We start from the raw sequence: 24,736 nt of genomic DNA, 5'->3' as shown, positions 1-24,736 counted from the left end.
CTAAGTGTTCTCATCTGTAAAGGGAGAGTCTTAAGAGTACTCATCTCATTAGGCAGGACACGAAACCTAGTGAGTACTTAACAAAAAGTACCTGCCAGTTTTATGATGTTGGGGCTTTGAGGACGGGTAGGGTTTAAGAACAGGGAAGGAGAAGGTGTTTTAAATGAGGGTCAGCAGGAGCAAGAGGATAGAAATGAGCAGGATGTACACAGACAAATATTGGGGAGCTGGCCTAAGGGGACAGAGCACGTTGTGGGGAACCACCATTCAAGTGTGCCCTTGGCTTCATGAGGTGATGAGCCCCACTGAGAACCACAAGATCAGCCAGAATATGACTCCCAAACCAGGCTGACTTAAGGCTCAGCGAGATCACACTGAATGGGCCCTGGGTGATTTTATCAATATTATTTATAGGAACAATTAATTTGGGGGGTAATAGTAGATATGCTTATTTTAAATTATACCTAGGGCACCTGGGTGGCTCAGTTGGTTAAGCGTCCAACTTTGGCTAAGGTCATGGTCTTGAAGTTCATGAGTTTGAGCCCCGTGTCAGGATCTGCGCTGACAGCTCGGAGCCTGGAGTCGGCTTCGGATCTGTGTCTCCCTCTCTCTGCCCCTCCTCCACTTGCACTGTGTCTTTCTCTCAAAAATAAATAAACAGTAAAAAAAAAAAAATACACCTAAAACTTATGAATCATAGCTCTTACATGCAGTGTTAGGAGTGCATATAAATCCTACAGTAGTTCAAGTAAGAGAAGATGAGTGCTTTATGAGCAAAACTTTAGAAAATTTAGAAAGTGCTAAAAAAAAAAGCACGTTGTGTTCTTACCATCCCCACTCACATACGCACACCCCCTCACACCCACACACAAACACACACCCCAGCAGAGGAGTTTGCCCTTGATCCTGTAGGCAGTTGTGGGAAGGTGCCTGAGAGGGGTACATCACAATGAAAGTGGTGTTTAAGAGGATTATTTGGGCTGCAGTGTGCAGGAGGCTCAGAGGACAAAGCAGGGACAAGGGAACAAGCATGCCTGTCTTTCTGACGCCTGTTCCCCCAGAAATTGAGGATGCATTGCTGGGTTACCATTGCTGCGTAGCTCAGTCCCTCAGGCTCTCCCTTGCCTGCCTCTACCCCCACCTTGACTCCCTCCACCCATCCTCACCAGCCTGGCCCTCCACTTCTGCAGGCCGGCCACTCCACACCCTGGGGAATGGTCCTCTATCTTCCTCCTTTGGACAGAGTAACATACCAGCACTTCTGACCCTGATAAGAATCTTCATACTTAACTCTGCAAAAGAGCACTTAGGGATGGCCAGGCCCGGGGTGCCTATGGAAGCAACCGATTCAGTATAAGGATCACACGGTGGCTACTATTTCCTGTGGGCTTACTGTGTGCCCAGCCCAATGCCGAGAGCCTTCCGGAAATTGTCTCATTGAATCTTTACTTCACAACCACCTGCACCTTCTATGAACAAGGCAATTGAGGGGCTCAGTGACGCACTGGGCCGTGAGCCCAGGCATCTAGACATCTAGACCCCGAACGGGCACTCTGGCCCCTGTGCAGAACTGCTTCCCCACATCTCCTGCGAGACCCTGCCCTTCTCTGCACCCTTGGCTCAGAGGTTCTCATGCGTAGAGGACAACTCAGCCTCCTGGAGTCTTGATTTCCTTATTTGTAAATGATGGACTGTGTGGATGGACACTTTTGAGCAGTGAATTATATTTAGCTGGTGAAATCAGATGAATTCCAATTAAGCAGACACTGGACTAGATGGTCCCTGAGTTATTCTCAGCTTGAACATTCTGGAAACCTTTGTCCTCATCACCCATTCAGTATTTGTCATGATCTTGAGTGCCTTTGATCCGGCCTAAGTCCCCACTGCATGTGAAGTAACCCATTTGTATGTGGAAACTCGTGTCTCCGCAGCAGAGGCAGTGTGCGTGTGTGCGTGTGCGTGGTGGACGTGGGGCTGGAGGGGCGGGTGAGGGATCTAAATGAGCAGATGGAGCGGCTGAAGAAGAAAAGCACAAATGGGGAGACAGACGTGGGGCAGGGCCGCGATGCTCTGGCTGCGCTGATCGGGCACATCTGGCAGGCAGCCACCCTCACACGGGTCAGCAGCTCCTCTCAACCCACCAGCGGCCAGAGCCCAGCCCAGAACCAGGCTGACCTGAGGCTGGGGTGGCTGGGAGCAGACGGGCAGTCACTGCAGTTGCTGCTCTGCTGGGGCCCAAGGGCCCCTCCCTACCCCCGCCAGGGCTGACACAGAACAGCCAGAGAAATCCGATCCTGGCTCAAGGGCGAAATCAGACCGAGGGCAGAAGGCGTTCCAGGAGAGCCCATTCTTCATTTTGCCATTAAAACAAAACAAAACAAAACAAAACCAAAAGCCATATTAAAGTTTATTTATTTTTGGGAAACAGAGCATGAGCAGGGGAGGGGGAGAGAGAGAGAGGGAGAGAGAGAACCCCAAGTGTTCCCATTTTGCCATTTTAAAATTGAGATCAAATTAGAAGTCTCATTTATTTATTTATTTTAATTATTACGTTTTTTAAAAATTTATTATTATTTTTTTAATATGAAATTTATTGTCAGATTGGTTTCCAAACAACACCCAGTGCTCATCCCAACAGGTACCCTCCTCAATGCCCATCACCCACCCCCCATCAACCTTCAGTTTATTCTCAGTTTTTAAGAGTCTCTTATCGTTTGCCTCCCTCCCTCTCTAACTTTTTTTTTCCTTCCCCTCCCCCACGGTCTTCTGTTAAGTTTCTCAGGATCCACATAAGAGTGAAAACATATGGTATCTGTCTTTCTCTGAAGGACTTATTTCACTTAGCATCACACTCTCCAGTTCCATCCATGTTGCTACAAAAGGCCAGATTTCCTTCTTTCTCATTGCCAAGTAGTATTCCATTGTGTATATAAACCACAATTTCTTTATCCATTCATCAGTTGATGGACATTTAGGCTCTTTCCATAACTTGGCTATTGTTGAAAGTGCTGCTATAAACATTGAGGTACAAGTGCCCCTATGCATCGGCACTCCTGTATCCCTTGGGTAAATTCCTAGCAGTGCTATTGCTGGGTCATGGGGTAGATCTATTTTTAATTTTTTGAGGCACCTCCACACTGTTTTCCAGAGCGGCCACACCAGTTTGCATTCCTACCAACAGTGCAAGAGGGTTCCCGTTTCTCCACATCCTCACCAGCATCTATAGTTTCCTGATTTGTTCATTTTAGCCACTCTGACAGGTGTGAGGTGGTATCTCAGTGTGGTTTTGATTTGTGTTTCCCTGATGAGGAGTGACATTGAGCATCTTTTTGTGTGTCTGTTGGCCATCTGGATGTCTAATCTTTGGAAAAGTGTCTGTTCATGTCTTCTGCCCATTTCTTCACTGGATTATTTGTTTTTTTGGGTGTGGAGTTTGGTGAATTCTTTATAGATTTTGGATACTAGCCCTTTGTCTGATACGTCATTTTCTTCTTGAAGCTAGAACAAGCAATCCTAAAATTTGTATGGAACCACAAAACGCCCCGAATAGCCAAAGTAATTTTGAAGAAGACCAAAGCAGGAGGCATCACAATCCCAGACTTTAGCCTCTACTACAAAGCTGTCATCATCAAGACAGCATGGTATTGGCACAAAAACAGATACACAGACCAATGGAATAGAATAGAGACTCCAGAATTGGACCCACAAAAGTATGGCCAACTAATCTTTGACAAAGCAGGAAGAATATGCAATGGAAAAAAGACAGTCTCTTTAACAAACGGTGCTGGGAGAACTGGACAGCAACATGCAGAAGAATGAAACTAGATCGCTTTCTTACACCATTCACAAAAATAAAATGGATGAAGGACCTCAATGTGAGACAGGAAACCATCAAAACACTAGAGGAGAAAGCAGGAAAAAACCCTCCCTGACCTCAGCCTCAGCAATTTGTTACTTGACACATCTCCAAAGGCAAGGGAATTAAAAGCAAAAATGAATTATTGGGACCTCTAGATAAAAAGTTTCTGCACTGCAAAGGAAACAATCAACAAAACTAAAAGGCAAGGGAAGGAATGGGAAAAGATATTTGTAAATAGAAGTCTCATTTAAATAATAATAAAAAAAGTCATCCGGCAGGCTTCAGATCACAGGTGCCAGGCCACAGCAGGACCCCTGGAAACTTCTTGTTGGAGGCGATTGTCAGCTGTTACTCCCTTTCCTGGGCACTCACTGAAGGTGGCGGGGGTCGGGGGGGGGTCTATAGCCTCTGGCAGTATCTTGATGAATGAGCACCATCAATTTTTTTTGTAATCTTCATTTATTTTTGAGGGAGAGAGAGAGAGACAGAGTGTGAGCAGGGGAGGAGCAGAGAGGGAGACACAGAATCTGAAGGAGGCTCCAGGCCCCGAGCTGTCAGCACAGAACCCAATGCAGGGCTTGAACTCACCAACTGTGAGATCATGACCTGAGCTGAAGTCAGATAACGGACTGAGCCACCCAGGCACCCCAGGCTCTCTTGATTCTAAAGTGAGGACAAATACAGGGAGCATCTGTAAGTCACGGGGGCTTTGAAGCCCTTCCCGTTTCAGGGCTCCCAGCCCACTGCTCATGGGGTGCTGCTGGCGTAAATGCAGCCTGTCCCCCCTCACTTCCACAGGCAATAAGCACTGTCACACCACCAGTGAACCCTGTTCATGGCCCCACCCCGCCCAGGCCACCAGACCTTGATGCCTTGGAGGTATTAGAAGGCAGGTCCACAGCTGGGTCTTGGGGGACCCTCATGTTTGCCAGCGGGCACAGGAGAGAGGGAAAGGCAAACACACCTCGCCTGCGTTGAGATGGGCTGCCTAGGAGATGAGTGTATTTTGGTGAGGGTGGGAGGAGGCAGGTAATGAGCTCCTGGTAATTTCTAGCCTAAAAATAGTCACCTGAATAGTCACCATTAAGTACAAGCCTTCTATTTTCCAGTCACCTGTGCCAGGCACTTCAAGGTTGTGAAATTCAAACCCAGGAATGCTGTAAGTAGGGGCTGCTGCTCCCATTTTACAGAGCGGAAACTGAGGCTCAGAGAAACTAGAAGCCTTTCGCCCCAAGCTATGTTCAGTAAGTAGAGGAATGTTTGCCTCTGGAAGGAGTGAAAACCCAGGCTGGAGGGAAATTCTGACTCCCCTACTTACCAGCCGTGTGGTTCTCGATAAGAAGTACTTACTGTCTTCATGTCTTAGTTTCTCTACCCATCACATGGAGATGATACCTGCCTCACAGCGTCTCTGTGAGGCTTTGATGGGGCAAGATATTTAGGCACCTATTACAGTGCCTCGCATAGAGCAAATGCTCAGTGCGTGGGCGTGATTCATTCTCTCATTCTCTCTGTAGGCCTGCAGGTCAATGGCCCGTGAGGACCAAGAGTCCCTCCTCTGGCAAGGCGCCTGGGTGGCTCAGTTGGTTAAGCGTCTGACTTTGGTTCAAGTCATGATCAAATGGTTTGTGAGCTCGAGCCCTGCTTCGGGCTCTGTGCCGACAGTTCAGAGCCCAGAGCCTGCTTCGGATTCTGTGTCTCCCTCTCTCTCTGCCCCTCCCTCATTCGCACTGTCTCTCTGCCTCTCAAAAAATAAGTAAAACAAAATAAAGAGAGAGTCTCTCATATGGGGGAGGAGACTAAATGTTTTCTTTACCTCCAATGACTCTCTTCTCTTACGGGGCCTTCTGAAGAGCCCCTACTCTAAAGGCATTTAGAAAACAGGCTCTCCGAGCCAGGAAGTTCTTGTTAACAGATCCTCAGGAAAGTGCCTGCAGAGGCATGTCCTGCCCCTTCCTGCTATTTCCTCCCAACATTTAACCTTAGTCCTGCCTTGCTGACCTCTAGGACCATGGCCGTCACATTGTCTAGGACAGCTGTTTGCCATCTGTTACCTGACATCCCTGTTGTGGCCTCAGGGTGGTCATTCTGTCCCATATTGGTCATGGCCACATTCTCTTTAGGATGGATAATCTCAACCCCTTTGCCCATGGAACCAGCGGTTGGCTTTCCCTGAATAAGCCGTGGCCCAGAGAGTGGGAAGGATGGTGGGAGCCGTATTTTCCATGTCTCCTGGGAGCCCGGCATGGTGACGTGTGCTGGGGGTGACAAGGTTAGGGAGGGCTGGCTTGCACTGGACATGAACACTGGCATGGAAAACATCTTTCTCCATCCTCGAGAGGGGAGAGCTCTTCGGGGGCAGCCAGACCTTCCTCCAAAGCGGGGAACATTACTGCTCTGGCAGGCACTTTGAGGCAGAGAGAATAATATAATCTGATATTTCCCACTCTTTGGGGAAGAGATTACACATATAGTAGCCATTTTCAAGAGCCACGGAGGAGTGCAGCCAGAGGGGGAGGAGGGGCCTGAACTTGGAATCCAAGGAGAGGAGCCTGCTGGTTGTCTAGGCAGACAGTCTTTTCCATTTTTAAAGCTCCACTGCATTCCCTCTGAAAACAGCACATTTGGCGGCCTCTGACTTTCTTCTCTGGGCTCTGCTTAGTTAGCATCACGCCGACTCCCTTTGCAATCCAGTAGCCTCTTGAAGTGTGTTTGTTTGCCTGATGGGACTGAGTGGACAGGTCCTGGCCTCTCTACTGCAGCCTGTCACATGCCCCTGGGGATGGTGCTGTGGCCACATCACAGTGCTCTAGCGAGCTCACTCCAGCCCCAGGCGGTGCTCCGATCCCAGCTCTAGGGTCTCAGGGCTATTCATTTCCTTTTGGCCCCTCAAAATGCCAATTCTCTATCATGGTTTCAGGAGCAGAGTTCTTAATTCATGCCAAGGGCTACCTCACTTGTGGAGAATCGTTTCTTGGGTGTGTTGAATAAATACTCTGAGGAGGGGGAGGATTTCCTTTCCTATATGGCCTGGAAAATGTCCAGCTCTGATTCCTTAAGGGACATGGGCTTTACCCTGGCTTGGGGCCCTCAGATTTAATCTAGCTGATGCCACAGTCAGTCCCCTCAACCTCGAGGTCCACCCTGGTAATCTATTTGTGCAGCACTTTGTAATTCCCAAAGTGCCCTTATCTCCCAAACTTCATTTAGGCTTGGCAGCAACATGGGTGATAGGTTGGACAGCTATTAGTCTGGCTTTTCCAGAAGCTGCAAAGCTCAGACAGGTTAAGCGACTTGTCCAGAGTCATGCACCTGCCAGGAAGCGGGGTAGGACCGTAAGTTTTGGGAACTCCAGTCTGAGACTCTCAGTGTTCACTATACCATGAGGGGCCTGCTCTCTACCCTGAGATGGTCACGTGACTGTGCTGAGATGCGAAAGAGTCGTGTCACTCACTAGACTCTTCACTTAGGGACTTGGGGTCCAGAGGTGGCCACTGTAAGGGTGCAGTGCATTTTGGGGATGGGGCGAGAGTGCAGAGTGGGCTCAGGGAACAAATATGTCGATGTTTATGCGAGTTCAGGGCAGAAACAGATGCCCCTCCTTTGGCACTTGAAGCAGAAAACCATCTGACACAAGGAACAGGGTGCTGAGAACACCCTTAGATGGGCCGGACTAAGGCACCAGGCGGCGCCTCCAGGAACGATTCCCTGGATCACAGAGAACTCCCTGCCTCGGGAGCCTCCCCCTACTACTCAACCCCCTGAATTCAAGAGTACATGGCACAGTGGCAGGCCAGGCCCGAAGAAGCTGCCACTGCCGCTGCCACTGTCCCTGGGCACTCTGGAGCTGGAACTCGGACACTGAGATCCCGCTGTCGAAAAACTTGATGTTTCTTGGATGTTACCAGCAGAAACAGCCAAAGGGGCGGGAAGAGTCTGGTTCCTGTCTAGAAACATTGCTTACAAGGGGATCTGGGAAATGTGGCTTTTTGTTTGCTGGCGTCCAGGCCCTGCAGGGCAGGAAGGGACAGGAGGAGGAAAGTGTGATGGATGCTGAGTGGTTTCCAACACTGCGGCCGGCCTGACACCCACTCTGCCATTATCAGTGAGAACCAGAAGGCAAACATCTGAAAACAACGCCCAGCTCTGGAGTGGCCATTCAGACAGTCTTTATTAGCACAGGAACCACCCCTAGCACACAGTCCCGTGATGCTGAAAATGTGCACAGACGCCACATATCTTAAGAATCAGCCACGTACTTCATGGTGGAGTTGAGAATCTCTATCCCGTGCAGCTCTCTCAGCTGAGCGACAAATCTGCCATAATCAGAACACCAAGTTCAGGACATCAATGCCACGGTGCCTGGAGCCACCCCCTCTCAGGTAGAAGCTGGCTGGTGAGGCAGAAAGGGGAAGTAGCTGTTGCCCTGGGAGCCCTGGCCATCAAAGCACGTAAGGTGCTCAGGGAGGTACAGAAACACGGTAAATACTGTCATGAGTGGCAGATGGACAGGCTGATCCGACGGGGCCTTGCTCTCGGGGACTCCCCAGTAGGTTGCCACTTTGAGCTCAACCTAGCTAACGTGCCTTGCTTTCTGTAGAAGAAAGATTTTATCTGTGCCTTCCGTCTGAACAATCAGACAGAACTTGAAAGGGCCTCAGATGTGATCCCAGTCGACCCTCTCACTCTCTGGGGAGGAATCAGAGGGCTTAGTCTGGAAGAGAAGGAGCCAGCTCTGCTCCCTGTCCATGGAAGGCACCCCTCTCCTATGCCGGGACTCCATCCCTCAGACATGCATGATAATGAGGTGTTTCAGCACATCAGAACCCAGCCAGAGCAGAACAGAAGCCTGAGCTAAAAGGGAAGCAATGCACACAGTGAGAGCAGAGATCTCTTGCCCTGGCTTGTCTTAAACATGCCATTCTTGCTTCAGTTTCCTCCAGCACGGGAATGTGGCCCTCACTGGGCATTCTCCCACATGCTCAGGCAATGGGCAAAAAAGTGAAGGAGGAGGGATGCGTGGACAGCTGGGCAAGAAGCTAAAAGAGAAGGAGAGAATGGAATGGAGGGAAGATGATGGCAGTGAGTGCACAGGACAGATGCCTGTCAGAGAAGCATCTTCCCCCTCTCTCACTGGAGCCTGAGAGCCCAGGTCTCTCAGGGATGTAGCTACTGGGCCTAACACCTGTGTGCACAGGAAGCACCAGGACTCCCGGGGCTCTCCACAGAGTTCTGGGTGGCACAGAGGCCCAGCCACCACATGGCCACCACATGGTACCTCTGCTGGCCCTGCGTCTTCCAGGATGTAACTGACGCGGGCCACCCCGGCTTGGAGCGGGTGCATACCTGGGCTCGGCCGTGCACAGCTTCCCCAGGGCGATCCCTGCGTTCAGCTGCACGGCTGTCTTCTGGGCGTCGCCACCTGCGTGCCTTAGCAGCACCTGCACAATGTCCGTCTGCAGCAGGGAAGACGCGGCACGGGGCACCTCCATGCAGTTCCCCAGGCAGAGGGCAGCGTTGGCCACCACAATCTCATCCTCTGAGCTGAGCAGCTTCAGCAGAATGCCAAACTCTAGAGGGAGGGGAGAGAACCAGCATCTGTCCCTCTGAACCTCAAACAGCAAGGGACAGGAGGAGCACCTGGAGTGTCAGTGACACTGAGCCTCCCCAAAGCTCTGACATGTCACTTGGTCACTCGGCAAGTATTTGCTGAGTACTATGGACCTCCTCGGCTCCTGGATGCATCTCTGATGTTTCTCAGGTGCCCAGGGCAGTGCCCAGCGTGACACAGTTGTTGTGTGGCTGAATGTTATGTGTCACACAGGTCTGTCTTCCCTAAAGTCCCCGTTCTAAGCCCCTGCACTCCATCTGAGGGCCCCGAGTAGGGGGCCCCAGGCCTGCTCCCTGTGGCTGCAGGGCAAGGAGCAGGATGCAAAAGAAGGGCTCCTTCTTCCACGCCAGAGGACGTGTGAAGAACATTCGCAGGCTGCCTCGCTGGGAACACCCGCTGTACATGACCGCAGCCATGTTTAGTTACTAGACTAAGGCTGCCTCTGACTCTGCTACCTTCCCTGCTCACTAAAGTTCCCTGAAGGGAGAGAATTCGCGTTAGATCAGCCGAAGCAGATGCTCTGCATGAGCCCGCTCATGCTCTGTCTCTCTCTTAAAAATAAATAAATGTTAAAAAAGTTAATAAAAAAACCCAAAGAAACCATTTCAGTTTACTAGGAGAAAGGCAGTGGCTCCTGGCCTCGACCCTGTCATCTTTGAGTTGCTTCGCAGCAGGGTCTCCAGCATGGGTGTGCTACCTGTGTGCAGCTGAAGGCTAATTAAATGCTTCCAGAACAGGGTGAAACAGATAATCTTAGTAAACAGTGCAGAAGTCTAGAGAGAGGTTAACAGGGCTCTGCAGTGCCTCTCCCCACGCCTCGCCCCTGCTCCCTGGGCAGCTGTGAGGCGGGATTAACCTCTGGGATGTAGGCTCTTGCCTAGGGAAACTATCACTTACTTTGATCCAGTCTTATCACTTCTTCTCGTGCTTCGTGTTGGCTATTAGTGCAGATAGCTAGTATCTTCACGGCATATCGTGATGCGGTCTGGCCTCCCGTCTGGGTTTCAGAATGAAATTGGAAAAATAAAGTCACTCCTCTGATTGTTCTTGGCCACAAACCAGCGAGCAGCTGTGCCTGTGTGAGCGGCTTCCCAAACTTCTAAAACACAGTTCCCCCGAGAATGGCGGGTGCTTCCCGGTGAGCAGGCCCGGGCCCTGCCAGGCTGGTGTCATTCCCGTCCCCAGCAGCACAGCCCACAGCCCGACAGGAATGCGGGCCTGTCATGTGCACCTGGGTAATTGCCTGGAGAAGGTTTTATGAGTGAGTGGCTGAGGAAGGCATGATGCTGTTGACTGGCAGATGTACCAAAGAGGGAGGAAGAGCGCCCCCCCCCCCCCACCACCTTTCACCGTGTCACCTCACCACTGGAGAATGGGGAATGACTTGCTAAGGCTGTCAGGCTGACAGGCCTGCATGGAGAACATCACAAATCTAGATCATTTTAAGAGGTGACAACTGTCAACTCATAACCCTCAAAATCACCCAATGCAGGATCTTCAAGAGGCACACGTGCATATATACATGCACAGTGCACACGTGTGTGCACGTGATCAGCAGTTTCCGGCGGGGTGCAAGACTTGCATGGGGTGAGTGATGGTCATTGTCCATGTGGCAGCTTAATAACGCTGACCCAACCTTCTACCCCTCAATGTTGCCCCTGCCTCAGCAGCGGCCCCCCGACAGAGCACGCCTCCTGGCCCTGCTCAGCCTGGGGTTTTATGAGAAGGCCTCCCGTGGGGTCCTCATTCACCTGGTCCTTCCGGTGGGTCTACTTCAGCTGCTGCGCTGACTCAGATCACGGAAGCACCATTTTGTCCCAGAGCAACGCTGCCCCCTCCCTCCCTCATAAGCGGAGCTACAGCCAACATTCTCCAGACAGCCGGAGAAAGCATGGCCAGCAGAACACGAGCCAAACAAGGGGCCCGTGGGACCTTGTGGAAAGCCACGCCAACCATCTTTTTCGGGGACAGAGCCTGTATGTTTTTAAGTGAGGCTCGAGTGGCCACCAATTGTTATGGATGCTTCTAATGAACAATTTACGGATTTGTTCGGCAATCTTACGGTGATGTTCAGAGCACTGTCTTGGGTGACAGGTGGAAGGAATCCTCATTCAAGAAGTTTCACAGAGGGCAGGGGTGAAATGGCAGCCCCTGAATGGAACAAAACCCTCCTTAATTCTGTCCCTCAGATAACCTGTGCCGCTCCTGGAAATGCAAGTGGTTGTAACCCAGTAAGTTGCTCTACCTTTAGGAACTTAATCATCTTCTTCACCACTCCTGCTCTCAGGGCCTCCTCAATAATCTTCCGAGAGGAAGACAGGGTGCGGCTGAGGACGCCAGCGGCTCTCTGGGTGAAGCGGAAAGTGAAGATCATTAATCGTTCTGTTCATAAATTCTGATGACCTTTAAAAGTCAGCAAGTAGTTTAGTGAGGCGAAAACAATCATTAGTGTGGGGAGCAAAACACGCACCTCGGTTTTACAAATATGTAGCGGCCAAGGAATAGGCAGGAAGCAGTGTTCATTAAACAGGTGCAGGACAGGTGACTCAAGGGCTGGAAACAGGGCCCCTGGCATGCAGGGGCCCCGTTCATTTCAGCTTTACATGAACCGAGCAGGTCAGCTCTGGCACAGAAAGTCCTGCCCCGACACCCTGCAGTGCTCCGGGAGTAGCAGGGTCTTTACTAGACGGCAGGCTTCTTGGATTGATCCTCAGGGTCTCTCTCTTAGCTTGTCCTTCATCTTGTCTGAATCTCTGTCTGCCTGTTCTGCTTTCTGGCGGACGCCATTCATGATTTTCTGGTTCCACTTTGCTTTTTATCAAAGAGCTAGCTGTTGTTTTTATCAGAGAGCTAGCTAGGTGTTATAGATATGTTATCTTGAATCTTTCGGAGGACACAAACGATCGTCACTTTTTCTTTTGTTTCCTATATCATCTCTATTTCTTCTGGGTTCATGTTTTTCTGTTTCTCTTGCTTTTTCTATTTCTGTGTGTGGCTTCCCTGAAATGTCCCGTGACCCTTAGCTGCCCATTTATGGGCACACTTATGAAAGAGCAATAAAAATATATTCCGGTGTGCTGTGTTTATTGGGAGTCTGTCGACTGACACGTGCAGAGGTAGCACTCCCAGACACTAGAAAGCAAAACATTTTTCTCTGGCCTGTCAATTCCCTTAGAGAAAAAAAAGCTCTGATTTTCCACCAGAGGTATAGATACCTGACTGCCACACGCGGTCCCCCATCTCTTACTTGTAGCCTCCGTAGCACCTGGTGTTCTGGAGTCTCGAGCCTCTCCAGGGTCCTACAAGGCAAATCTGTGTCCTCTGTATCTGTTCTCTGCACTGAGGTTCCTTCAGCCCTACCTCACTAGCTATGACGTTTGTAGGTGTTCTTCATCTTCCAGAAACGGGTTAAAATTATTTAAAAACTGACTGATGATCTCTTGCCTGTTCATTTTGTCAGTGTGGATTTCTAGTTTTTTTTCCTTCCCTAATGTTTTCAGTCTGATTTTAATGAGGTTTCCCTACAGAGAAGGGATAAATATGGGTATTACCATATGATCAGTCTTATTTCCCTCATCTGCTCCCTACAGGTGCCAGAATGCTGCCACAGCTGACACTACAGATCTCTTGTTAGGCCCAAGACAGAGGGGAGAGCCCACTACCAAGGGACCAGATGGCCCTGGTGACACTGCTGCTCTGTCCAACAAGCCGGTCGGTCAGCACCTGACTGAGGCACAGGCAGAGAGTCCTAGAAACATCTGGCCAGGAGAGTCCTTAAAAGGTTAGCTCGCTAGCTCTGGTCTAAACCATTCTGGAAAACCCAAGCACCTGACAATAGTGATGCTTGCCACTTTTGGGGTGATGGGTCTTTATTTTGAGGATCTGATAAAAGGCATGATGCCTCTGCCATGAAAATGCATGTGCCCCCAAAACTGTCTATACAATTTCAGGGGGTTCCAGGGACCCTGGAGACCTGCCATGCACTCCAGGAGTCCACGTGAAAACCCTCCACCCTGTCCTGTCTGAATTGACTTTGGGGAAGTTGCAGGCACACTAGTCCCACACAGGGCTCGTCGCATCTGTTCAGAACCTTTATTGTGATCCTGGACCCAGTCTCCAGTATGTGCTCCCTTGGAGGATTGGTTTCCCACACCTGCTAGATGTGCCCCAGGTGTTTCTCCGAGCACTAGGGCTCTGACCTAATAGGTGGAGAAGTTGGGGTGATTACTTCTGTGAGTAAACAACACATCCTTGGATGACAGCAAATGGTCTGTGGATCATACTGATGTCCCCCCGATGCTCTGTGTGTTGACCACAGGTCTTTCTCAGCTTTCTTGTCCAAATGACAGAAGCAGAAATAAGAAAGCCACCCCAGCATGCATGTCCAAGGGGGCTAAAACCATTGTGCATAAACAGCCTCTGGGATCATGGGCTTCAAAATACAGGCCTGGCTTTCTTGACTATGGAAAAAGATTGTAAATGAAATCTCATCACCAGTCCAATTTGCACCAGGATATCTTGGAATAGGACAAATCCTATAATTAAACTGTGGAAGTTGTTAAGTTGCAAACCATACAGAAAAGAGATTCCTGACTTGGGTCCATTGACTCTTGGGGGTCCACAGATGGGCACTGGGTTGGATGGTCACCGACTCCCCTGGAACAACAAAGGAAGCTGTTTCTGGATCTCCCGGGGAGACACTTACTGTCAGGATCCCTCCATCCTGGCTGTTGAGTAGAAACATGCACCTTCTGCTCACCTCCACAGCCCAAACCTGCCACGACAGGAGAGAGGAGGAGGTCTGAATGGCCTGTTAATCTGAATCCTCCATGGAGCTCCTTCTGAGCCAACAGCACTGGCCTCTCCCTCTTCAGCATGGCCACACTCTGTCCGTATTTTTCTCATGACCCCTTCTTCCATCGCTCTTGCTTCTTCCCACAACTGTCTCATCTCCCTAACTACAGGGCAATGCCTTGAGGGCGGGGAGCACATTTTACTTGACTTTGGAAAGGCAGAACCTAGCACTGTGCTCAGCACATCCTGGACACTCAGTCCACTTTCTGGAGCAGAGTGACACAGCGTCCGTCCTGCTCTCCCCATTCCCGCCACCAGGGTGTGAGTCCTCCGCTTCTATTCTCTCTCGAAAGCCAGAGCAGTTCTATCAATGCACAGGCTTGGGCTTGGGTTGTGCCGGGGCTCCCGGCAGGGAGGAAAGACTGCCGTACCTCACAGATGAAGGGGGACTGAAGACACAAGTTCATCACAAGTCCCAGGAGCGTGTACAGGACGTCTCTGAACAGGTCCACAGCCTCTTCACACCTGGCCTTGGGAAACAAAGCAAAGGGATCAGTGACCTTTCTGCCCTGCAGCTTTTCACGGCCACCTCATCCCTTTGGCAGTGATCTTAGTTACTCACGCGCCCTGAACTGTCAGTGTTGTGACCCTAGGAGATGGTGGAAGATCAGAGACCAGTTCCGTGAATTAGTGTTAGTGGAGAAGACTTGCAAGGAATCTCTGGTGCCTGAGCCATGAGACTGTGGCTCGGCCCGGTCCTATGTTTAAACTGGGGAGTGGGCAGTCAAGCCAACTCCACCGGAAAGTCCTCCAAACTCTCCAGGGTGGATGGAGGGCTCTTCAAGGCTGGCCACCCATAAAATCTATGGTTGTAGAAGGGGTAAGCCACTGGCTCCAGCACCCTCAAAAAGAATTTTTGGAAAAGCCGGCTAATCAAGAAGAAGCCACTGCTCCCAAAGCAGGTAAAGGACTACATTCTGAACGGAAGAGTCACAGTACCATGAGGCCCAGACAGGCATCCCCGAACTCTTCAGAGGCACACATCTGTCTTCGGACGGCAGCCTCAGCACTAAGGTTTCCCACGAGGGCAATACACTGGCAAAGAGCTGACGTGTTGGTTATTGTAGGTTCTCTCCTCTAAGAACGAGCCAAGAGAAGGAAAGTCTGCAGAGAGCAGGCAAACGATGCCAGAGCAATCTCTAGGGGCATCCCTCACTCAGCAAAACGCCTGGGAAGCAGACTGCGGAATGTCACCCAGGGGCACCAATGGGGCCACCTGGCACCAGCATGGAGGGAGGCACACAGGCAGTGGACCCAAAAGCACCCTAGCCTGGGATGGGGAGGCCTGGGGCTTCATCTCAGTGACTCCACCAACCCGCTGGGAGGGCTTGGGCAAGTCTCGTCCCTTCTCAGAGCTTCATTTCCATGTGCGTGGAATACGGGCATGTGGGCAAGTTCTCAGGTCCCCTGAGACTTTGATGACTCCCATGGCACAGGGTCCAGTCATAGCATGCTGTCCTAGGAGGACCCCACCTTGCTATGTCCTGCTTCATCAGCTCAAATCACTACTTGCCTTCCCGCTGGGGATGACCACCACTCAGGGACACGGCTGCCCGTGGTACTTACGATGAGCCTTGGGGTCAGAAGGGGACTGACTGACCGGAGCTGACACCCTCTCTCTGCCTCCACCTAAGACACAGTCCACACCCATCCTCTTTTCCCCGGCACTCGAGCCCCATCCATAGGCCCTCCCCACCTGTCCCAACTGCACTTGTTGTAATAACAGAATTGTGTCAATTCCAGCTGTGAAGAAATGATTAATCAACCCGAGAGACAACAGGAGTTCTGGAGCGTAAACTGTGTTTAAATGGCTCTGCTCACGCGTCTGCGAATGTCTGTCACAGGTGCGAAAAATGCGGGCTTGCTCACCAGAACACCTGTGAGTGCCGGGAGCACACCTGGAAGGTTGGCCTGGAACCAGACTTGGAATCTGTGGAGAAAACATCCCCACGATTTAGTTCTACACTGCACAAACTATAACAGAAATACGGTGTCTTGGGTAAGGGAGCAGAGTATCACAGGCTCAGGGACCGTGTGATGTGCAGTGTGCATGGATGATTTATTCTGAACCAAAAAAAAAAAAATGTCACTGGGTATGTAATGTGGCTTTATTTTTCTAAGTCTGGAGAATTGCCTTTGACGTTAAACAGCAGACCTCACGTGGTAACTCTTTTAGTGCGGAAGTTGCTGGAATCCCTCGATTTCTGCCAAGCTCACTCACCACCAGCCCGGCCCTCCCCTGGTTCTGTGGGCCGTGCAAACAGGAAACACAGAGCAAGCATGTTTATTGCACAGCGGTGAGGAGGGCCCAGATACACACACATCTGCTCCTACTAGAGCGGCTTTGACACATTCCCGGCCCATGCCATGGCCTGTCTGTGGGCACAGACAGCTCTTTCTCATCATAGGACCATGCTAAGCAAGACACCCTTAAGTTTGTGAGATTTAAAAACAGACCAAAGATGCACTTAAACCCCCAAGAATTATGAAAATTGAAGACCTCTGCTGTCTTCCCCAGCAGCTAAGTGGAGGGAAGGGGGGATTACCCACAATGCCACTGAGAACCCAAGGGCAGATTGCTTTCTATTCTCAGACTCATTCAACACACATTTGCTGGGCAGTTCCGAGTGGGCACTGATGAAGGGAAGGAAGCTTCTCCAACTGACAGTAGCTTTGTAAACTGTGAGAGGTACCGTTTTTTAAGTCTGTTACTGCTTCCAGACCCATGCAGGCAGGGGGGACTGGAAGGGCCAGCCACAGCCCCCTGCTTGGAAGGCAGCGGCTCTTCTACTCAGTGAATCTTATGATGCTCAGTTGGCCAAACCTCCCTGCACACTGCATATTTTTAAAGATCAGACAGTTTTACAAATGTTGAAAAGGAAATGTCAGTTTCTGGAAATAAAAATTACCTTTCTTCCAGAGCCAAGTCTGTGAGCAGTTCCATAGCAGAGTTGGCCTTCTTATCTGAGAAATCAAGAAAGGACACCAGGGCTTCCAACAATCTGCAAAAATCCAGAACCACCTCAGAGCAGGCTGTCCTCCAGCCGACAGCATCCCCAACAAGGAGACCTCACAAAAAGGCCAGAAAGGAGTCTGCGTCTGGGTCACATAAGCTGAAAGGTGGCCTCACTACATCCTCCTGAGCAGCCCAGCTCCCTGCCCACCCCAAAGAGACAGACACTTTCCTATGGGGATGACTCTGCCACTTAAACTCCCAGAGGGTTGAACAGTTTTAACCAAAGTTCACTGACTATCAGATGTCAACTGGGACGGAATCTCTGGCACCTCTGCCAACTTCAATCACCATAAGTGACATCTAGGTGGCATGCTTCCTAATCTGCTGCCGACTCAAGTGGGAGGGAGGGCCCCCTAACGAGGTGGGGGATGGAGTAAGGTTTCAACAAGATTTTGACGGGCTGCTGAATATGTCGGATGATATTGAATAGGGTTAAATTCAAAGCCCTCCCGTTAGAGCTGCAAATTCTGTATGAGCAATAGACCTGGGAGACCTGGTTCAGACCTGGCTCATACGAAAGTTTCAAGGGCATTTAGCCGATCGCAAACCCAGGATGAACAAACAGTGTGCTACAGCTGCCAAAAAAAGCTAATGCAATCTGTGGCTGTCCTAACGGCCTGGCTGCCACCGCTAGGAGTCATCTGTCCAGCCAACCCGCACTAACCACCTACTGTGTGCTCGGTGCTGGGCTCAGTGCAGGGCGCCTGGTCCCCTACAGTGACACACGTGTTAGGTGGTATGTTAGAAACAGATGCATGTAAAGTGGGCACAGTGTCTACCTGGCATGTGGTGTGGGAAGACGGAGATAAAGGCTTCAGAGAGCAGAGGGCATGTCGGCTGTCCCCCGTAAGTACAGTGTTCACTTGTGTTTGTTCGTTCAAGCGACATCACTTACTGATGACAAAGTGCCAGGCGGTGTGGTGGGTTCTGAGGCCGCAGCAAGAAAATAAGACAATGTCTCAGCTCCGTGTCAAGCACACGGGGACAGGGGCAGAGCATCACAAGAAGAGCACACGGCATTCACAAGGACGGTGAGGCACAAAACGGCAGGGGCACACGTGGGGACGCCAGCAGTTCCTCATAGCTGCTGCTTACGGCACGAGGACAGGACAGCGAGCGGCAAGGCGGGGTGCTGTGCCTTCTGTGGCCCGCTGGCAATTTGTGCTTCACCCGCGGGCCTAGGTTTTGCCGAGTGTGCTGGTGTATGGTGGGGGAGGCAGCTTCATGGGCCTCTCGGTCTTTGGCGGAGGCTGTGTCTTAGTGAAGTGTGCAGGGAGTTCCCGAGCACTGTGTTTCGTGGTGTTGGAGAATTAATGCTATAGGCCGTAGAGAGTCATTCTGGAGTTTTAAGTAGGCACATAACAGAACAGATGTGCATCGGAGGCAAATCCCTATGGTGGAATGGCAGAGGCCGGACTGGAGCCCACTGTACAGGAGACAGGGGATCCAACGGGGGGAGAACTGGAATGGTCCAGATAGTAAAGATGGGGGGATTCGCTGAGGCAGGGGCAGGGCGAGACACACAGTTGGGAAGAGAGAGGCCCTCGTGAAGGCCTAGAAGGGGTGCTCACAGATGCCAGAAGAGAGCCCTAAGGAAGGATCCCGGGATGTGGAAGAGGGAGAAGTGACAATATACCATCTTCCCACCCAGAGGGGCCCTCAGGAGTCTGGCTTAAGCGACTGGGTGGATGGAAGTGCCACCTACGAAGATAGGAAATTCAGGCAGAGGGTCTGCTTTGAAGAACCACTTGTGATTTAACCTAGTGATGCCTGTGGTGTTGACATGGAAGATGTCCAGCAGCAGAGGAGGGTTTTCTGGCACTCAAGAGAGGGACTTGTATGTGATAATTGAGGCCACGAATGAGAAGAGGGCCAAGAGTAGGATCCCTGATTTGCAAGGGTGACCGCATAAGGGGAGTTTGCCAAGGAAACCAGGAAGGAAGAGCCTGGGGGCAGAAGGAGGGCCACGAGGGGTGGCCAGCCACGTGCTGGAGTTTCACGAAGAGTGCAGCAATCCACAGGACCCAGTGCCACGGGGCAGCCAACAATAGAGGCAGAAAAGGGACCATCAGGTTGGGGATTGGGGTTTAGGAGTAGACTCCAGCCACCCACATCTGTGCCACCGGATTATTCAGCAGCTCGTTCCAGGAGGGGTCTGGAAGTCAAATAATCTGAAGAATGGTCAAGGAAACCAGGATGCTTAACCTGGAAAAGATCAGTGTCTTCAGATGCCGCAAACACTGGAAAGTGGGAGAATTGAAGTGGTCCGGAGGCCTCCAACAGACTGGACCAAGGCCTCCCTGTAAGGAGCGTGGAATGGGGCAGGCAGTTTGTGTCCAGTGCAAGGAGATAGCTTTCCATCAGTCAGAACTAGCCCGGAACAGGATGGGCTGCCCTGGGAGGTGAGATCTGCATCCTCTAATTGGCTGGGGCAAGTTTCCCAGTCTACTAGCTGCTCTAGCGCCCGTCCTAATCACATGGAGAAGAATACAATGACAATGCTGGAGTCCTCCCTGGAGGGCATCACTCACAGACCACAGTGGGGTACCACAAAGGGGACAGCGGCACTGGATGGGGCTGGACTGGACTGTTTCTGTGGTCCCAGATAACTCCAAGCTTCTGCAAATCCCCGACTTCCTTAGAAGAGTGTTCTAGTGTTCCTGCTATCAGAAATTACGGATTTTACAGTTAGTTCAGAGTCTTCACTCATCAGTTTAACTCTGTTTTCTTCAGTCTTGAGGATGGACAAAACGACGCTGAAATGCACAGAAGTGGAGCCGGCAGTCTTGGCTCACCTTGGTGTTTGTCTCGAGAGACATGAACAACGAGACTTCCTCTCCATGTGACAAGACACACATCCTAACTGGAGTCATTATCCAGTAAGGACATAGCGGTCCTTTCTCCTCCCTCCTGTCTCCTTTTTGGATGGCAGATTTTCTGCTCTGCTGACAGACAGTTGTCCCTATAGTGGACCCCAGGTCAGAAAATGCTCTGGTGAACCAACAAATGCACATTCACCTCAGTTTAGGACCCTGAGCAAATAGACCCTGAAGAGAGAAAATGAAAATGCTTTTAAAAGTTATTGAGTCCACACCATGTGTCAAGTATGACTCCAGTTCGTTCCTTCCTTCTTTCTTCTTTCTTTCTTTTCTTTCTTTCCTTTCTTCCTTTCTTTCTTTCTTTCTTTCTTTCTTTCTTTCTTTCTTTCTTTCTTTCTTTCTTTCTTTCGTGTTTATTTTTGAGACAGAGACAGAGTTCGAGCAGGGGAGGGGTAGAGAGAGAGAGAGAGGGAGACACAGAATCCAAAGCAGGCTCCAGGCTCTGAGCTGTCAGCACAGAGCCTGACCTGGGGCTCAAACCCACGAACCGCGAGATGATGACCTGAGCTGAAGCTGGACGCTTAACCAACTGAGCCACCCAGGCACCCCACCAGTTCCTTTCTTTACTGTGGCAGATGCCGTTTGGTGGCTAATCCCACAGATACGCTGCTCTCCCCTTCTATCCTACCTGACTCTCCTGGAGCCACTTTGCCCACAGGAGTGGCATGGGACACAATCCTGATCCAACAGAAATAAGGAGTAGCTTCTCTTGATAAATGGGACAGATCCTAGCTGCTATTAACCTGTCTCAACAAGGGATGTGATACTTGGAGCTGCAGCACCCTCGTGGGACCATGAGGGAAAGGTCAAGAGAAGGACAGAGACCTTGACCCGGATATCTTTAAGTCATTGAACTGGTGTTGCCGTCTTTAGTCTTTTTTGTTATGCGAGGTAAACGAGACCAGCGTCTCCTGGCCAAGTGCTGTGTAAAATGCTGCAGAGAAAACTGTAACTGGCATACGTGTATCACTTCTGTTAAGCTTCATCGTTAGTCTGTGATACAGACGAGACACCGGAGTGCGTGGAGGCTAAGCAGCTTTCCTGGGCCACGTGAATAGAAGGAGACGAGCAGAGGCTCTGGGGTCGTGACTGCTGAACTGCAAACCCCATTGCTTTCCACAAAGTGATATTAGCCCGCGCTCGGTGCCTGTCAGAGCTCATTTGTCGCTCCAACTTCTCATTTGGGGAAAAGCACGTGAAGAGGAATGTGGTATGTGTGCCCGCGAGGGTCATGGGACCTGGGTGCCTCCTTGTCCTGCGCCGAACCGTCTCCCTTCATTTCAGAGAACACGTTCCATCTCTTTCTGGTCTAATAGTGGGCAGAAGGTAAGAAGCTGAGTGTCTTCGACAGCCTGGGGACTAGGCCGTACTGTGTGAGATGCTCATAAACGCCACTCCCCAAAACAATGGAAAAATTCAAATTACAATTCAAGCAATTCAGAGACAGCTGGGAGGGGGTGGCTTATGACAACTCAGCTACATTTACTCAGACCAAAACCAAATGAAAAACCATGAGGAAGGTACTGGGGAAATGACTGCAGTCATGTGAAATGTGAAACGTGCTTTTGAGGACTTAACTCGAATGATCCATCTGCTTGTGTGGGCTGAGCTTCAGGGGGGTTGCCTTTGCCTGTGAGCCATGGGGGCTGCCCCTGGGCTGAGACGGGGAGGGGCTCAATAACCACCCGGTCCTGAGCACAGAGGACGTCCTCCCCACACGGGGTGGGGCCCCGGAGGCCTCAGCTCGGTCGGGGATCGGAGAGAGGGCGGGCCTGCAGAGACACGGCGGGGTGAGATTCCCTGCTTCTCTGAGGCAGCTCCTCCTGCCCCATTTGTGAAATGGTGTCATAACACTGATCTCGCCGACCTCCCAGGCTGAGAAGAGAGAAGGTGAGGTAATGATAGTGAGAAGAATCGGAAGCCAACTCATTTTTAGACGGTGTGTGAAACACGAATAGAGCAAGCTGTCGTCACGGCTCCTGCTTCTACTGGGTTGAACGACACGAAATTGCCAACATGCAGCTCTTTTCATAGAGAAAATGAGAATTTTGCATGGAAAAACTAATAATATTTCGACCGAAAAGCACTGGACAGAATCACTGGGGTTCAGTTGTTTCTTTTATCAGGTGTAATAAGGGAGAGGCACATGCTGTTTCTACAGCCGGACACCTTGGACAGACCTACGTGCAAGAGTATTCGAGACGTGTTTGATTTATTTATGCTCTACCTTGCTCCAGAAGGGCTTGAAGAACGTGCAAAATCAGAGTTACCACAAACAGGAATGGAAGAAGTACAGGCAAAAAGAGGGTAGAAGGAGCACTGAGGCCGAAGGGGCAGGAGCCCACGGCCTGTCCTAGGGCTGGACGCCCAGTCCCGATGGAGGGGCTACCATCTCCGCCATCTCTAATATCTGTGAGACAGAGGCGGGTCAGAGAGGTGCAACTGCCCACGGTGCTAAGTTCAGACGGGAGGTCGTCCCGTGTCGGATGGTGTGGGAAGGGGGACGGGCAGGTCTTAACGTGGCGGGTGACCGTGTGAAAAGCCGCAGAGAAGACCCTGCCAGCAGAGCCCTACCGGGTCAGGTCAAGGTGGCCGACGACAAGGCTCCGTCCGTGGTCCGTCCTGGCGAGCTGCAGCAGCAGGGCCAGGCTCTGCTTCCGGAGGCCCAGAACGCGGGAGGTCAGCAGGGAGGGCAGCAGGCCGCCCATCTCGGGGCGCAGCAGCAGCAGGCGCTGGTTCTCCTCTGCAAGACAGGAGACGGGCATCTCAGGCACGCGACAGCGGTCAGACCAGTCATTTGCCACCATCCCAACGGGCAAAGCAGCTCTTCTGCCCTCATTTGAGAGGCAGAGTAATAAAGTGTAAGAGCCTGAGCTCTGGAGCCAGGCCGCCGGGTCCCGATGGCCAGGGAAACGATTGAGGCTGAGTCATCAACTCCCGCGCTCCTCAGTTTCCTCATCAGAGAAATGGGGAAGACAGCCAACGTGGCCGAGGTGTTAGGAGGGTTCAGTGAGTGAGTCGGTGATGGCGCTCGGAACAGGGCCTGGCACACACGTTCGGTCACAGGCTCCTTGGTGTGTGGGATTTGGGATGTGAGGAACGGGACAAGAATCAGCTTACCTGTGGCTATGTTTAGACAGTTTTCACATGGTGGCCAGAGGAACCACCGGTTCTTTCTAGAAAACTGGGGTGTCATGTGAGGACATTGATTAATAGAGATGTAAGTGACTTCCAGAGGGCTGGCACGGATCTGCCCCCTTTCACCTGGTTCATTTTCTAGCCAGGGGCATGAATTTGAGAGGAAGCAGAGGGACAGGCTGGAGTGGAGACTTTGCCACAAAAGACAGCAGAGTTTGTGCAGTTTATATATTTTTTCTCATCCTGGAAAAGCAGCTCATCGCAAACAATCCAAAAGCTGAAAATGTGGGTTCCCTCATCTTGGGACCCCTCCAGGTGAGCTCACTCCTTAAAGGAGCTGTGCTCATCTCTCCTGTGACTAACATTAGAGAATGACCCATCCTATCCTGTAATTGGCTTCTGTCTCCCACTCGACAGTCTATCACGGACACCCGTCTCTGTCCTTGACTTTGTAAGCACCCCCTTGTCCTTTCTAAAGTCTTCTTTGTATTTACTGAGTTGGGTACCCCAAGATTTCACGGCTCTGATAGAGCGTTTACATCACAGGCTGTGTCTGACAATATTTCTTCTGATGTCAAAGAAAAATGTGACCCCCAAGGTTCACAGAAACCCAAGTAGGTGCGTGCTGAGGAAATCAGGGCTGCAGGGAGGGAGGGCTATCTCTGGTTTGCTCTGAGTAAACGCACGGCCACCAAGCCCTGCCTCTCTCACCCTCCTGTGGTGGGGGAATGTGAGATCGCCCCCCACCCCCCGGGCAAGTGCAGGATCCTAAGGAGCGGCAAGGCACCTTGATAATGGTATTAGTCTGAGCATAATTCCCTTCAGGAAAGAGTCCCCCGGATTCTCTAGTCTTCTGCAACTTCCGATGATTCCCTGGCTCTACTAAATCAATGGAAAAAGTCCTATTTTCCCATATTCAGCGTGTCATGGTCTGCAAATTGCACCCACAAACTCTTCTGCTGGCTTCCCACAGAAGCCTTGCAAAAAGGAGACCCAGGCATCACTATTCCCATTTTCAGTGTTTTCTGTCCAAGGTCGGACCTTTCCCTATGGAAACACCACTTTTTTAACATGAGGGAAACACTTAAAAATTTTTTTTACATTCACTACATTACAAAGGGGTAAGAGAGATTGTGCAGAAACTTCATGAACCCCAGAAGATGCTGATAGGTAAAAAGGTAAATAAATGTTAATATGGTAAATAAAAGCCCTGCAGCATTTTACTGTCTCATTATCACACGAATCAGTGTCACAAGATGCTAGCAGGGACAACCGAAAATCTCAGGATGCTGAAATGGGTACCACGGTCAGCCAAAAGGAACCGTAGTTTTAGGTGGACAGGAAAGGAACATCTCCGTCCCCACCCGAGGCACAAAGCC

The 24,736-nt window shown here is 50.9% G+C and overlaps 1 protein-coding gene and 1 long non-coding RNA gene across 11 annotated transcripts in view; one reads left to right on the top strand and one right to left on the bottom strand.

Annotated features, from left to right (window-relative positions):
- LOC123380331 overlaps positions 1-24,736 on the top strand; it is a 43,165-nt gene that overhangs the window by 9,925 nt on the left and 8,504 nt on the right. The window contains exon 3 of one of the 3 annotated variants that reach the window (XR_006585931.1): positions 13,061-13,251. The exons of the other annotated variants lie outside the window; for them this stretch is intronic. This is a non-coding gene — a long non-coding RNA (uncharacterized LOC123380331). The remainder of the gene's footprint in view (positions 1-13,060; positions 13,252-24,736) is intronic. 3 annotated transcript variants of the gene reach the window in all.
- The window catches only part of TTC12 (tetratricopeptide repeat domain 12), a 53,672-nt gene continuing 36,947 nt past the window's right edge, over positions 8,012-24,736 (bottom strand). For 4 of the 8 annotated variants that reach the window (XM_023239099.2, XM_023239100.2, XM_023239101.2 and 1 more), the window contains 11 exons: positions 22,794-22,962; positions 17,234-17,326; positions 16,194-16,254; positions 15,264-15,401; positions 14,696-14,794; positions 14,176-14,244; positions 12,686-12,769; positions 11,716-11,817; positions 10,368-10,467; positions 9,206-9,431; positions 8,012-8,175 (listed from right to left, as the gene is read on the bottom strand). In XM_023239099.2, coding sequence (XP_023094867.1) covers positions 8,100-8,175; positions 9,206-9,431; positions 10,368-10,467; positions 11,716-11,817; positions 12,686-12,769; positions 14,176-14,244; positions 14,696-14,794; positions 15,264-15,401; positions 16,194-16,254; positions 17,234-17,326; positions 22,794-22,962 — 1,217 coding nt within the window. In that variant the 3' untranslated portion in view covers positions 8,012-8,099. The other 4 variants (XM_023239102.2, XM_023239104.2, XM_023239105.2 and 1 more) reach the window with 4 other exon arrangements.

Source organism: Felis catus, chromosome D1 (assembly GCF_018350175.1).
Source record: "Felis catus isolate Fca126 chromosome D1, F.catus_Fca126_mat1.0, whole genome shotgun sequence".
NCBI lineage: Eukaryota > Metazoa > Chordata > Mammalia > Carnivora > Felidae > Felis > Felis catus.
This window is presented reverse-complemented; position numbering and strand designations above follow the sequence as displayed.